Consider the following 17182-nt stretch of genomic DNA (forward strand, 5'->3'; position numbering starts at 1 on the left):
ATCTAGTATATTACTTTAATAATGTTGATGTTCATAAATATACATGATATGTTACTCTATAACTTTGTTATTGTGATATAATCAACGAGATATTTAATACATAGGAGTAAATAGCCAATGGACTTCATGTCAAGTCAACTTGATAGCCTTTGTGTTTATCCCTTTCATGTCAATCAGGTCCGTTACTTACCGGTAAGATGTTTTACTCACCAGAAACATGGTAATAGATTATTTCACTATGGCCATTCAACGGGAAAATGTCGTCAGCCTCTTGGGCAACACATCGCGAGCGTATTTTGGGTCGATTTTTTACATTATTTAGTTTTATTTTTAGTTTGGTTTCTTTTACTATATAGTTTATTTGCTATAGTATAAATTATTAGTTTATGTCTTAGTTTAAATATATTTATCTACTATCATATAATTTAAAACTATTTTTATTATATTTATTTTGAATAATTACATATACCTATCTTTATATTTCAGTTTTGATTATTATTTTCAATCAACATATTGTAAATAAAGTCATTTACTTTTATTCTAATGTCGTAAAATAACCTTATTAAATAAGTTAAATAATATTAAAAATCTTTTTTAAGAGTAAAAGTATGAATGAAGAAGTCTTAGCATTAATTTTAAATTTAATATTATACGTGTAATCCTTCAATTATACTAATGGCTTGTATTGAATCAAACATGTCAGGTTAACTAAAATATAAAATATCAGTAGTTGCCTGTGATTTTGTCTGCGCAGAATTAAAATAAATATAATAATAAACATTTTATGTTATCAGGGACAGTGTTACTTCCCAACAAGGAAAGAATTTTTAAAGAAGGTTCAATAAGTTCGAATCCTAATTAATGCGCAAAAAAAAACCACGTAATCCAGATTTATAATGCCAGCCAGATGCCAGCATCTTTATAATATAGTATTAGTATACAGATGATTCTTCCAAGTTCATATTCCTATTAGCTATCGGTCGTTAATCGGTTCGCGTGGAATTTATTTAATAAATAAGAAAAAACACTATAAGTAGCCTATGTGATCTTCGAGACTATGTTGTACATCTGTGCCAAATTTTATTAAGATCTGTTGAGCCATTCTGAAGATACCTTCTAACAAACATACGTCGTAACATTCGCATATATTATTAAGAAATAAGAATTATCGTAACATAATAATTTTACACAATTTAATTAAGCTTAACAAATGACATATGATAAACAATTACAAATATACCAAACCAAACTGTCATCCATCAACTGACAAACTATATTTACACTAATCGAATTAGTACGGACGGTACAGCTGCAGACAAACAGAGTTTTCAATCATGTAACTGTAAATATTTTCTTAATATGACATCATTTATTTTTACTTTACTACATTAATTATTTCATAAGTAAGATATACTTATCATAATTATACTTAATTTTTTTTTAATATTATGCGTGTCATTTAATTTAGTCCCCATTAGGAAGGGATGAGAAGGGGAAGTGAATTGGTCAGAAGAGGAGACGCTAGGGGATGTATCCTCTCTCTATGCGTCCCCTCCTCTGACGATTAAATGTAGACAACGCATCTGCAATTGCTGATGTCTATGGACAGCGGTTGCTTGGTTATTTAGGCGTACTCATATGCCCGCTTACTTATTTACCATCTTAAGTTCCATATTGGCACTTTAATACAATATTGAATATGCCGGTAACTGGAAATTTATGAAAGTTATAACACCGTAATATCAATTCCTTTTGGTTGAGTGCGTTAGTGTTAAAATATGTAAAATATATTTACCTTTTTATAAGAGTTTGACAGTATGCGAAAAGAAAGTCATTGAATGGATAAAACTGTCGTACCCTTTTCATTTCCCACCACAAAGGTTTTCGATTAAACTTTAGACTTTCGAGGAACTTTGCGGAGAATATCAATAAACAAAAATAATCTTACAAAGAGCTTTAGACACTCACTTTTACAAATATATATTGTGAATAAGTATTTTCGATGAACCGGCATTTCTCTGACGCGTTTTTCTCATAAATATTTCCTGGTGCATAAGTATTTCCATACTAATACAGTCGCGGGCGACAGATATGTCGCCCGCGACTCCGTCCGCGCGGGATTAAAAAAACAGATAATAGCTGATTCTCAGACCTACTGAATATGCTTATAAAATTTCATAAGAATCGGTCTGCCGTTTCGGAGGAGTATGGTAAGTAACATTGTGACACGAGAATTTTATATGAGGATAAGAAACAGGAAAGATTTGATTGTCTGTTTGTGTTGAATACGCTTCGAAACTAGTTAACCGATTTTAAAAATTATTTCACTGTTGGGTAACTAGATTCAGTAATTCTGCGCGGACGTAGTCGTTGGCAACTGGTGGTACTAATAAAGAAGACGTACATATTTTCCTAAACATATTTTGCGGATTGGTAGAGTTTGTGAAAATTTTAATTTAAAATATAAATCTCATTGACGATAATATGAATGATACGGGGTGTTTAAATAAAATTATTCCACGAATTGTTTTAAATATATTTTCCCTTTTTATTTTCGTCATAACAAAATTATGTTTTGGAAAGTTCATATATTATGCTAATTTTAAAAACAACGAACAAATATTAAAACATTAAATTGTAAAATAAATTTAATTGAGCAAAAAATTACAGAAGAAACATTTTGTAAATAATAAAAAGCTTTATTTATTATCAGATCAAATTAACATATAGACAAGTTATCATGAAAGAAAACAATGATACATTAAAAAACTATTTTTTTCTATCATCATCGGCTCACTATACGTCCCCACCGAGGGGCTCGGTGCCTACCCTAAGTTAAGGGTGACTAGCCCATAGTCAGCCACGCTGGCCAAGTGCGGGATAGTTGACTTCACACATATCCTTGAATTTCTTCTGAGATATGTGCAGGTTGCATCACAATATTTTCCTTCATCGTAAGGACCTGCAGATTGTAAGTCAAGTGCTTGAATCCTGAGCTACCGACGCTGTTTATTTTTCTTTTTCTATCAACAAATAAATTAACCGATAATTTAGTTCAAAAACATTGTTCCCTCTCATACTTCAAGGGATAAAAAGAGAATGTAATATTTTTGTACGGGTATTTCGGCTCCAACAATCATTAATATAATTGCCTAGTCATTATAATAATTGATTACAAGTCTATGTACAAATTTTACATAATATGAAACAGAAGGTTGTTAAGGTGTATTAGCTTTTGCCTTGTCTATACATCAATTTGTGAGATCGTAAGTATAAAAATATTTAACTTAGATCGATACTGATCGATTAAATTTACTTATGTTGTTGCCATTCCAATAATACGGTCAATTTGAAATTCGAACATATAAATAAAATAAAATAAAAATGTGTACGTTCCATTTAATGGAATATATTAAATTCGGGTTGGCACAACTACAGAGTAATAACAATTCAGATATAATGAAGTATTTTTCCTTTCAGTCGTAGAAACACCAGAGTCCGTAGTTAATTTAATTACATGGAACACTTTAATATTGTATCTAGCTATGTACTGTCCCATAAACGTTAATTAGCGTCAATTAAATGTGTGAAATGCCAGATAGCAATCAATAACACAAAAAGCGAAGATCCATGAATTTTGTCGGCACCTGCAAAAGAAAACAGAATAATGTACTGATTTTTGTTATGTAAGATATATTTATGACATGCCAAAACATATCTTATTTCATTGGTATAAAGTTCTTATTGCTTCAAAATGTGTCCATTGTCTAAATTCGCAGACTTAATAGTCGCAAATTATTGGCTTAAGGCCTGAACCAATGATTTGTGACTTGAAGTTGCTATCGTTGCGATCTCACGAATAAAGTTCAAGTAATTCGGTTAGATTCTTTAATTTACATATTTATTGCTTAAATAACTTAACTGAATCGACCATTTTATTAAAATAAAAGAAATTCTATTAAAAATTATGTTGGACGTTATCAAATGATGCCTTTCAAAGTAATAAAAGTTTTTATATTATTTAATCGACTAAATGAAGAATTAATTTTCTCTACAAATTGTGTATTTTCGAGTAAAAATAATTATAATGCATAGCATTTATTTCGCTGTCAAAAAATTACGATAAGCAAAGTGAAAAAATTAAAGCAGGGCAATGACCTTTTAAGCTTTCTTTTAAAATATGTACGTGTAATGAAATTGTTTGCGTATTTTTTTTTAATTTAAACCAAATTCAAAAACAAATCTCCAAATTACGAAAAAAAACAATAGTAATATTGTTACTTAATTAACAGCAAACAATGATTTTTGCTTTTAGAAATAATAGCACTTTATCTAGTCAAATCACAAATACGCCTATTTTATAATCGATCGATAACATGTAGATGTTCCACTAAATAAGTACTTTAGTTGCCGGAATATTAATTAATGTATTATACTTTCAGTCCGCGTTACGTCATATCAAATTAACTAAGTATACTTACTGTCAGCGGTATCAGCCATACGATGTATGGGATACAAGATGACCTCGTTCATCTCAGGCAGGCTGACCGGTGTAGTGGGCAGGCGCTCCTCCAGAGCACATTGCTCATTACTTTTTAAATATATAGAGTAAATGTTCGCCGTGCACCGGATCTAAATATTAAAAATTATTAAATAAGTAATTAAAAATTTTAATTTGTTTTTTTTTAAGTGTAAGAAGTGTGTAAAATGTTGACTTTTATAATTTACTTTCTAGAAATGTATGGAATTTAAATATAATTTGGTACGAAATTTTAATTATTTCCGAAAGGCGGCTACAAATTACTTCTACTATAATATAATAACATGAACATATTAATCTGAGTTTCAAATGTATCTACAAAAATATATTATCATCCTTTTTTCTTGGAATAAAAAGAGATAGCAATATTTTATACAGTGGGATTGTTAACATGAACAATCGCACTTCAGTGTATGTGTGTTTCAAAAATAAATAAATATTTTAAATGAATATTCCACGTGTATATTTCTATTATTCAAAGGGACTTTGCACCTTGGAACGGTTTCAAACAACTGTTTTCGGAATGCATTTGATAGTGACAACAGCGCCACCTGCACAAAACGGTTGTTTTTGTTTCAGTTGCCTTTGTCCCTACTCTTTATATTCAACGAGAGTTAACATTTTCTCACTATAACTTGTATGAATTGATACAAAAAGAAATAGAAATAAATTGAGTTGTTTCACGTTATAAGAGATATTTTACTTTATTGGAGCTCTAGGTTTTGTTATACTATTTGCGGATACAAAAAAGTTTCATTCTGTACGAAAATATCCACTATATTAGTTTCTTTGTAGACTTTCCGAATTCTTCGGTTTACGAAGAAACCCTGTATTAAACAGAAATTAAAATATATAAGTCAAATGTAATAAAATATGTTGCTATGTTCAATTTGATAATAGGTCCATTCGGACTTGAAAGTATTCGGTAACACTAACTAATCCGCGAATGAAGCCGTTTTCAATTAGTTTATAATAATGTCTCATGAAACTTTTAACAATTCAAACTCGATACAACAAACTAAAATTTACTTTGTAGAGATTTTACTCTCCTGGACCTAGCCTAGTAAAAGCTAGTATACTTATCAACGATAGTGTTATTAGTTAAACTAATTCCTTAAGGTTCCTGTCTCTGCAGCCCTGACCACTGGTTGTTTGAGTCATGGAACTCCGCAGCCAGTGGTGCTCTATTTTTAATATAATATATTTTGTATAATTTTTATAAGAATAAGTCCTTACATTATCGTAATATTCATGAAGAGCATCAAAATATTATATCAATATTCAGGGATGTTTGTGGAGACTAATGGTGAATATTCGAGGGGTACGCAACCCTCAAGTAAACAATTTGGGGCGTCACAGATAGTAAATCTTTTAAGACAAACAGCGCGTCCTATTTTCTAAGCAAAGATTATGCAACAATAGCAGTTGATATTTCCTTCCTCTTTGCGAAACGAAACTCGTCTTTATCGATAACAAATAAAGTCAAATCGAACGGATATGTAGGTATTTGTATCACATTGAAATCAAATTTACAATACGTTCAAGGCAAATAGGCAATCGCTATGATTGAAAGGTATTCAAAAGTGACAATATAGACATTTTTTGCTTAAGTCGTTCATTTATTATTATTGCCTTAAATCTACTAATTATACGACATTAATCTATAATTAATCTTTAGCTGAAGATGACTTGCAAACACTTTTTTCGTTCATTTCGTATACGACACAGAGACGAAACCAAATTAAATATGGAAATAAATGTCTCATTTAATTCTGGAATATCATTGGGAATCCGTTATGTATTGATTTTATATCTTACAAGCTGTCGCCCGCAACTACGTCCGCGTGATATTTAACAACTAAATTGACTATGCACTATTCAAATGTTATACAGATTCGTTTAGACCTTCTGAAGATACGTGATAATAAGAATCCAAACCTTCCTATATCTATTGTTTGTAAGAAGTATTGCTGTATTGAATATTGTGACGTACTTTCATTTTTCCTCTTATGAAGTGATGTTTTTGTACAACAAACTGTATTGTACTGTAGGCGTTCCATAAACTACCGTTTGCGGGGCTCACTCGATGCCACACGTGCTGTTTGTGAGCCTGCAAATATAAACAATTGCTTACTTTTTTTATATAGGTGAAGGAGCAAACGAACATCGGATCGCCTAAAATTATTTCATCTGACGTTCGTGGAAACCCGCAATGCCAGAGGAACTGAAAATGCGTTCATTTCTTGAAGATCATAACTGTTTGGAAATTATACTAAATTATCGCTTATCGATTTAAGTATTAAACTTACTGTTTTGGTAAGTAATTGCAAATTGTAGAGTTCTCTTTACTTTTATGCTTTACTTATTGCACACAATAAATTAAATATTTAAGTAGTTATTAAAAGTATTCAAATTTCTATATGCGTTTAAGTTAAAACGCTAAGCTATTTCACTTAAAGCATTTAAACCTTAACAATGTAATGACTTTATAAAAATGTTAGACCATATTTTTATCCAGCTAAAATAAAAAAGCTGTATTTCGTGTTGCGGAATAGTTCAAAGCCCGCAGTAATTTTCAAGAAAAAAAAAACTTTAAAATCTTTATGGAAACTTACCGGTTCACTGTTAATAAAAAAGGAAAGATTAGCTGCCGGCAGAGAGTTGTGACTGGAGCACTCCACTTTGAGCTTCATCCCCGCTCGGTAATATTGATTCAAGCCTTGCATTTCTGGACCGGATTGTGGTAAATCTGCAACAAAAACATATCTTAATAACAAAAATAAAATTATAATAGACGACTTAAAACTGGGAAATTCAACAGATGGTACTAGAGAGGGGCCACCTGATACTTTTCACTTTGCAGATGAAACGTGGTTAAAAAAACTGTTACGTTTACTATTAAAATGTGTATGATTTATTTGATAATTTAACTCATATTTTCTTAAAAGTCTAGAAAATTTCGTGCAGTGATTTATAAAGATTTGGTGCACATCCAAGAAACAGTTCTAAAACTAGAAGCGCATGCAATCTTAGAAGATTGTAATGGATCGTTGCCAGTAGGACTGAAGCCACGTATTGATATTTCACATATTTATATCAAAATATCTAAAAATATTAACTTATCAAATATAGTTACGGGGAAAGGAACGTTACTTACGTTACTACCCACGTAACACGTAAAATGAAATTATCTAAAGCAGTGTATTTCGTCACTTTTATAACACGAACCCCCTAATAAATTCCCGATCTTAACAACTTCGACACACCGACAAAAATACACTCCTCAGTCCAGTTACTTGTAATGGTTAGCGTTTGGTTATTAAAAGTACGACGAAAATAAGCATAAATTCCTTGCACACTTATACTTCAAAATCCTAAACAAAGATTGACCCCCAAAGGTTGCGATATATGTATAAAACTAACGCTATTACCCAGTGAAAGATATATTACAGCAAAGTAAATAATTATATATCTCTGAATAAAAACCAAAAGTACTTTTATAGATACATGAACATATTCCGAACTTAAATTTGACGGTACTCGCCTCGACGGGTGCTTCTCCGAACCCCCAAAAACCACACAATCTATTCACATCCACGCACAAACCTAGCAAATGAACGTTCAACACATTTGTTTGACATAAAGGTAAATGAAACGATTTCGGAGTAGATGCTCACAGGATTTGCGCGGCAACACTGCAATGTCAATTTGAACGGATAAATGCGTCAATATCGAGTGTTGCGACAAAGGAATTATAATTTTCTACAGTGACCCAGATCAATAACTATATTTTAACTTGTTTTATTTCAATTGTGTTTCTTATATTCGAAGGTTTCAATGTAATTGAGACACCGGCGAAACTCACTGTGAGTTTTGACAGTCGTGATACTTGTATTGAAACATATTGTTATCACTGTTATTTTCAAAGAGAATTATATCTTTGACAACATATGTCATACACACACACACACTCACAAGTATCACATCAGTTGACCACACAATAATAAATGCTTGTTAAAAATTGACGATCGGGTTTTATTTTCAACTTAAGGTACTATTCGTCTACGACATAAATGTCTATGTTCATACTCGTGTCCGTACAGGGATATTCTATGTATACCCTAACTTTACCGTGTACCGTCGTTTAATCGTAAGTATAATACCACGCAATCAAAAAATAACAGTGAGTGTGCGGTCAAACACCAGCAGTGCTGCACTGTCGACTATTCTGCTTCAATGTGGACTCATGTGAAATTATCATAATGTTGGTCAATTAATACTCACCGACTACATACATGTGCGCATGTACCTGCGCGGTCTGGAAGGAGGGCGCGTCCGCGGACACCTCGCACGTGTAGCGCCCGTTAGCCGTGCGCGTCGCCGTTTGTATAGACAGACGCTGCGCATCCGTCGCTTCCCGCTGTCAACAAACAGAGTTTAAACGTCACATACACCAGTTGTCGTCAAATGCGAATATTTTTATTGTGATATGCATTAATATTCACAAAAATAAATTATAATACGAATTTGTTTTTAACGGTACAATAACCACTGTACAGTCAGCTGCAGAAACATGTATACATTGACATAACAAACAAACTTGTATAGGCCTTTAGTTTCTAAAATATTAAGCAACTTATCAATAGTATAAATTAATTGAGATGTCTAGAGCAAACATATTTTTTTAAATGGAAGGTCTACACAGGTTTTTAATATTTTATAAATGTATACATATTTATGTAGCTGACTGTACATGTAACTTGAATCCTTCACTTCAATTTATTATATACCTAATCTTATAGTAACATTTTATTATAACGTAAGGTAAAATGTTTTATCCTAGTTAAGTATATATATATATATATATATATATATATATATAAATTTTTCTATTTATTTCACAGAAATATATTGTTAAAGTAATACTTGCAATTAGTGTCCGAATACAATTGAAACCAAATATTCGACGGCTCCGGCGGTTTTAATTTCTCTGACGAAATTGAAGCTTGTTTAAAGTTACTGTTGCTTAGTAAAATGTAAACGTTTTTAAATTTGATACGCTAAGTTAACTTGTACTAAATAATATCTAAAATTGTTATTTATAATTGTGAACTTAGTAATATAATCAATCTGAATAGTTTGGATATATCGACTTGATTTATCGTCCTAAGTCTCCGTAATGTGGCAGATTATTTTAATTTTACTAATATTATAATTGCGAATGTTTGGATGTATGGATGGATGTTTGTTAGAAGGTATCTCCAGAACGGCTATATATAGAACATAGTATTAAGTATTCTTTTAATACCGACCGGACGGAGTCCCGGGCAACAGTTAGTTATGTACTTACTAATAAAATAAATCTGAACATTTTGTTTGGATATATTTTGACATGATTTATCGTCCTAAGTTCGCGTAGTGTGACGGAATATTTAATTTTTTATATTTTGTTCTTATCTTTTTGTATTACGTCATGCATCGAAAGATGCTATAACGTACCACACGCATGTGACATCGCGAGGCTAATAATCAAAATAAAAATTACATTTATTAAATAAAAGTATTCATATAGTATTATGTCCTCAATCTGACCTATAATTAACATAGTTTTTTATATCATTTCTACAATTACGTATGATGAGGTTGCTATTTTATAATTTTCATAAAAGGTTTGGCTAGTATACATTTGCTTGATAGATAATAAATGTATATTAAAAAAACTGTATAAAAAGTATTTTTTTCCTAATACTGAAAGTTTTAACTGAATACTTTTAGCTGTCTAGATATAATCTACTTTCTAGACTACGCAGGGAAAGTGCTTTTGACTTTTTCGAAACTTTTAAAAATCGTAGTACGAAATACCAAGAAAATATGATCGCGATATGATAATCATGTTAAAATCTTAATGGATAGAAAATTTAGGTATTAGTCTATGTTAGAGTTTTTTTTAATCTGACTTACTTTATTATAGACCTATATAATTTATATCATTTACTAGCGGACCCGACAGACGTCGTCCTGTCGTGACGTTAAAAAATTGAATTGACGTTTAAAATTCGAATATTATTTAAAATTTGACACTGCGATGGTAGCGCCGTCTGTCGGATCCAATGTAAAACATTCCAAAATCAACAACTACTAATAAATTAAAAATTAATTAAAAAAACATTGTCCAGCGGACAAAATTGTGAATCTAAACCGTTCCCAGATCCCCTTGAACACACGCAAAAAATTACATCAAAATCGGTCCAGTCGTTTGAGAGAAGTTCAGTGATATACACACTCACAGAAGAATTATATATATAAAGATATTCATAAGATATGAGATAGTTTGGAATTTTGTATTTTTTTATTTAAAACATTATCAAATTTTTGTTTATTAACAAATACTTTTTGTAACATTCCAACTAAGCTCTAGATTTGTGGCATTTTTTTATAAGGGAAGTTGGCAATCGGTAGGAACATCGGGGTGATCAACGATACCTATGGACATTTGAGAAGAACTGCCTTACGGCCGTTAAGGAATTAATGCTAAATTATGATGGAAATATTTAGGTTACGGTTTACGGCAATAGTTGAATAGCAGGATTCGAACTATCTACCACGTGATCGAAAATCAGTACCCTTAACCATTAAGCTATTAGCGCTACATTAAATTAGTTAAAATGTAACGAGTTTCTTTTTTAATTATAGCAAAATATACGTAACATTCCGTGAAACAAAGAGATACAAAGCTATTATGATATTACTATTAAGTGGATGCATACAAACACCGCGACTTAATAAATCAAGAAGATAATACGTGGAAGGGAACACTTTATAACTATGTTTTGCGTAATACTTCTACTTTGTTATAATTCGTTTTATAAATGTTTTTATTATGTTTTTACATCAACAATAATATTTTATAAATGACAAACATAACAAAATGTGTATAATACAGAAGATATTTGTAAAAAACCTTTAACGCGTTAATCACAGTAATTTTGAGCAAGGATGGAAATCAAATGTATCAAAATTTACCACAGAAAAAAATATAATCCAAGCGTGTAAATGCTTTCATGTTTCAAATGATATAAGGTTAAAAAAATAGAAGGTATAATTTCGTTATTGTTCCTAATGCAAATACAAAAATGTTAGGATCTTTTGTCCGGGTCGGACGTAACCGTCGTCCACTTCCGTAAAAGTAATGGAAAATGTAATCCCTACTTTAAGAGTTACTGCAAAAGATGTTTAGTTATACACGCAAATAGAGAGAAGAACATTTTTAAGACTTTGGCTTCATAAAAAAATAAAATTAATACATCCTTTGGCATCGACTCGTACTAAGATTTGATTTGGATAAGAAAAAATTATAGCGGCATTTAACCTATTAGTTATAGTCAAGGATTTTTATTTCCTACCCATAAATATAATTTGCAAACTCGTCTTAGCAATACACATAGAAACTAAACCATAGTTCTTATGTTGACAGTACGTTGTACGACATGCGATCTTTAGTGGGAAACAAAATTAATTCTTTATACTTTATTTCATGACAGCGAAAAGAGTTGTGAACCGGCGAGAGGGTAAGAAATTGCGTTAGAGTTAATGAAACTACTCGTTCACCACAAGTGTGGTTTACGAGTTTAAGATATTTATTAAGTGCGAAGAACTCCTAAAATAACAAAGAATATACGACGAACGCACTGACTTAATTACAAAAAAATGTAACTAATAACATAATATTATATTAACATAGTATTTGGGATTATTTTAACACTACCTGTCGCCCACGGGCTGTACGCACGGGATTAAAAACAACTTAATAACTAGCCTATTTGTTCTTTCAGACTATGTTTTACATCTATGATACATTACATAAAGATCCATTGAGCTGTTCCGGAGATACCTTCAAACATCCATCCATCCATCTAAACTGTCCCATTTATAATATTAGTCAGACTATTTATAGTCATAATATTATTGCGTGCCTCAAAGACTACTAAAAGAGTTGTGTTCTTTGTTTAAACAAATGACATTGGTGTAATTGTATAGGCATTTTTAAACTACTTAAGAATCAAATATAATCATAGTTTATTTAAACTTTAGTTATAAACTTTGTAAACAAACATTAATCTATTCATATCACAAAATTATATAACACTTTATCTCACTATTGAAAATATTTCCAACATAAAGAATTGTTAATATTTAATGTAATGCGAAAAAATACGTATAAGCCTTTTCTAATAATAATTAAATAATTTAAAAACAAAACAAAATAAATGCAACAGAAAACTGTATGAAATGGAGTCTTAAAAATCTGAGAAATTTCTCTCATAACCTTCATTTCTCGGATAATATTTGGCAAATTATTTTACAACAGCAGACTTTAATAATCTACGTCTAATTGGACCGTAACTAATCCTATCGGACATATTATATCTTTATTAAAACAAGTTGGTCCCTTTAGTCCTATTCTGACTTCGAGACGAACAGCGGCTGCGATAGTAGAGAATTATTTGTCCGTAGTTACGCAAACATCTTCTTAACTTACAACAAACTTTTCAAATTAAATGAGAATACGACATTTTTTATAGAACTTAATAGATAAAATTGGTAGTATAAAAAATCTTTTATTATTTATTGTTATTGTACGGATGTCCGAAATAAATTCCACCTCTAAACCTATCGTGATAAAAATTTTATACTACTCGTGCCAAGTGATACGGAGTTAGTAAAATTAATGTTTAACAAAGCTGTACTGTTCAAAGATTATACAGAATTTTCTTCCATTACCAGTAATATTTGATTCACTTAATTTTGTTAGAGAAAATCACATATATTTGACACAAAATAGAGCTAAAGAACTAAATTCTTGATCTGGGAGCATATCCAATTATAGTTTCTAAAACCACAGCATCGGGAACGGCGTAGTGTGACAGTGTGACTTTATAGTAATTTAATTAGATCTATTCCAATTGCTCAGTTTTCAACAAAAGTTTTCCCAATTGTGAGTAGCAGCTAATTCCGAATATATATTCCTTACTAGCTGTCGCCCACGACTCCGTTCGCACGGTATAAAAAAAAAGATATTTAGTAGACTATGTGTTCTTTCAAACTATGCTCTATATGTATGCCAAATTTCATTGAGATCCATTAAGCCGTTCTGGAGACACCTTCAAAGAAAGATCCATCCATCCATCCATCTAAACATTCGCATTTATAACATTAGTATGATAGTATGTCAACCAACCCGCACTTGGCCAGCGTGGTTGACTATGGCCTAGTCACCCCTAACTTAGAGTAGCCTCCGAGCCCCTCAGGTAGTGAGCTGATGGTGAATGATAGTATGATTATTTCAAGGTACAAAAAGGCAAAAATAAGTCGAGTAACTTTATTTGATTATGTTACTTGACTAATTCCAATCATCATATCAGATTTACCGCAAAAGTTAAATGTTTTTTTACAAGTCAAAAATGATTAAAACATTGTGTTGTATTTTAACTTGTTAATTGTGCCAAATTTCATTTCAATCAAACTTTGAAAGTACGCGAAAATCAAAGTGAAAGGAACCTAAACACATTGCTACGTACTTAATTTAGATAATGGTATACTTTTATTTGCGACAAAATAATCTCTGTTAGAAGGAAATGCCAATCGGTATTGATTTTACCGTGATCCGAGTTCAATATATAGAAGCTTATATATTTGTATTAGCGATGTATCATTTGAAAGGATCGTTAAATTTCTGCATGTCATCAAAGGCGAGGGGAATACGGAATACCTTATAATATCCGCAAGCAAATTATTACATAACCTCATTTTGCGACGTACATATAAGAACATGAACCTCATATCGTAGTCTCATTCTTTAAATAAATAGTGAAATAGTTTCTTATAAAAGTAATTGATTTTATGTCTCTGTGTACTCTTAAATGTTGGCTTGTAGTGCTTTATTTTTGTTGTTGGAAAGTTATAGAGCTACATGAAGAGTAAACGAAAAATTAATATTATAATGGTGCGTAGCATTGTCATTTTTACTATATTTAAATGGGTTTCTAAGGCTATAATTTTAATTTAAAATATATTGTTATCTCTGTTTTGTCAAAGATAATGACAGGGATGACGATATATTATATATAGTGATTTTGGTCTCAGAAACCAACGATAAGTGCACCTTAATTATATTTATTATAATAACAAACCATATCATAAGTTGCGTATAACTACAGAATTCATATTTAAGTTAAATCGTCAAGGTAAACATAACTAAGACACGCCAAAGTTCGGTCAAGGCCTTGTGCAAGTAATAAGGTAAGACTTAAGTAATGTAATTGAACTTAAAGGTCCTTCAAACTTGTAAGTAACTCACCGTGTACTCTCTTAATCTCAAAGGTACTAAGATAATGCAAATTCTCGTCTTTAATCTAGATGAAATATCGGTGACACTTATGTTTAACTTAGAAACTAAGTATTCAGTGGCATTCATAATGCCACTGAATACTTATGTACATATTTTTATCTCAAAAAGTAGCCAACCTGCATGTGGTCACGTTTATTTGCCTAAATCGCAAAGCGACCTTTGTTTATAGACATCACAGTGGATTTTACAAACATACGAATCAGCATAATTAAAAAAAAACTTACCTACTCGCCAAAAACAGTTGGGTAAAAATAGGATCAAATATAGCTTTAAATTACAAATATAAGGTCAGAAGTAATAAAGCGTAAAATGAAAGCGAAAAAGGAATTTATGATATAATTATTATAAAAACACATCTTTCATTTTAGAGACGATAGATTGACAAAGCTAATATTTTAGGGAATTGCTGTTTATTTAGGACTAACTTCAAGGTGTTTGAAAATTCACGTTGAAATAATTTTATTCGACGTCTTATTATTTTTAAGCGTGAAGAAAATTAATAAATGTTAAATATAGAATATTTCCTCACCGAATACATAAATCAATCAAACAACAACTTGTTTTATTACACGATTTAATATAATTATTTTTAAACTCCTTTAGAAGATGAAAATGTTACCTGATTTTTGTTAATATTTCTTGTATCCATTCCAACTAAACTGTAGACTTGTGCTACATAGTTCGCGACCATAATTGAATGCTGGGATACGAACTCTTGACCTCTTCATTTGAGTTCCGTAACCTTAACCACTAAGCTATTGGCGTTCCGATTCAATATACATTTAAACTTGTTTGTATGTAGCGTACTTACGTCAACATCTATGCCGGGAATTCGGAATATCTTCAACGGGGGAACATCCCGCGGCGAGTATCGGCAGAACTCCCGATCCCCTCTGTACCACTTCACTGTGTACAAGACCTCTTGCTCTAAATCGTATAGGCATCTCATTTCCACCCTTGAACCGCGCTCCACAGACTCCGGCACCACTAAGTGGACGTTCCTTAAGCACACCATTCCTATAAAATAATAAATAATCGTTAACTATTACAATTTAACTTTTAAATAAATATTGTTATTTACTAAATAAAATATAAGTAGGTTTTTATTAATTGACCTCGTGACCCTTAGCAGTTAGGCAATAGCTTATAGGCTATGTCCACTGTCTATGGTTACCTATCATTTGATTTTATTTACATATACTTTATTGCATTACGTGTATATTAATTCCGATTAAACTTTACGCAGTGAAATGCGAATAATCATAAAATTAAGATAAATAATGATAACTTATTTAATATCAACAAAATATTTTATGTATTCCGTAAGACTCCGAGGACACGCGTGAATCGTAAGAACTATTTAAAATGCTGTTATTAATTTATTATAATACAAGCCAAACGTCACCTCACCAATAAAAACATTAAGGTCACAAAGGATCATATTAAAACATAAGAATATATTATATTTTATATAGATAGATACGTTCCTTTTAGTCGGATTTTTTTTGATATAATCAAATTTAAGCCGTCAAAAGATTACAATGATGAAAAAAAAAACCGACAACCGACCAAATACACCCCTATCACACTCAGTGAAATAGGTATTGAGGTGTTAACCTCACTCTTCGAAATATGTCAAACCCTTACTAAGTAAGATCAGTACTAAAATTGTCAAAAGAAATTTTTCATTATAATTTTTACGATTCGTTAGCAAGTCCGTAATACTGTCAAGAAATGCTGCACCGATTCTATTACGTCTTTACGAGCATTTTCAAAATTAAATGACTACTTTGACACAGGCCGGCTTCGTTCAAAGACGGGGAAAGGGTCTACGAAAATGTAATGTCTTACTCTCCTTGATACGGATTTGAGAAAGTAAATTATCTGTTAAAACCATTACAGCGCAGCTGCCTCAAGTAAATTAATATATTTAAGATAAGATTAAATACTTGTATTATTTCAGTATACGCGCCTTTTCGAATAAGTTATTACTCTGACGTCCAATTTGCTATAAATAATTCAATTAAATTACGTGAAAAGACAATTTTGTAGGAAATTAGAATAAAAATAAGTCTCTGTGTACAAGTCCAATTTCATATTCTTTACTTTTTTTTTATAACCAATGTATTTATTTATACATTAATTTGCTTTTCTTTCGATTTAGAGGATGTTAAAATTTTGCGGAGAGATGTGTGTATGCATATGCGAAATATATGTGTACATATATATATATA

General features: G+C 31.1%; 1 protein-coding gene across 2 annotated transcripts in view; it reads right to left on the minus strand.

Annotated features, from left to right (window-relative positions):
• Positions 1–2967: 2967 nt before the first annotated feature.
• Positions 2968–17182, minus strand: part of LOC106124311 (uncharacterized) — a 17203-nt gene continuing 2988 nt past the window's right edge. Inside the window, exons 1-7 of one of the 2 annotated variants that reach the window (XM_013320860.1) lie at positions 16064–16125; positions 15760–15965; positions 8825–8960; positions 7156–7289; positions 6534–6650; positions 4482–4632; positions 2968–3647 (exon numbers count right to left, since the gene is read on the minus strand). In XM_013320860.1, the coding sequence (XP_013176314.1) occupies positions 3565–3647; positions 4482–4632; positions 6534–6650; positions 7156–7289; positions 8825–8960; positions 15760–15963 (825 nt within the window). In that variant the 5' untranslated portion in view covers positions 15964–15965; positions 16064–16125 and the 3' untranslated portion in view covers positions 2968–3564. Of the gene's footprint in view, positions 3648–4481; positions 4633–6533; positions 6651–7155; positions 7290–8824; positions 8961–15759; positions 15966–16063; positions 16126–17182 lie in introns of those variants that run through there. The other variant, XM_013320851.1, reaches the window with a different exon arrangement.

This window comes from Papilio xuthus, unplaced genomic scaffold (assembly GCF_000836235.2).
Source record: "Papilio xuthus unplaced genomic scaffold, Pxut_1.1 DF828952.1, whole genome shotgun sequence".
Classification (NCBI taxonomy): domain Eukaryota; kingdom Metazoa; phylum Arthropoda; class Insecta; order Lepidoptera; family Papilionidae; genus Papilio; species Papilio xuthus.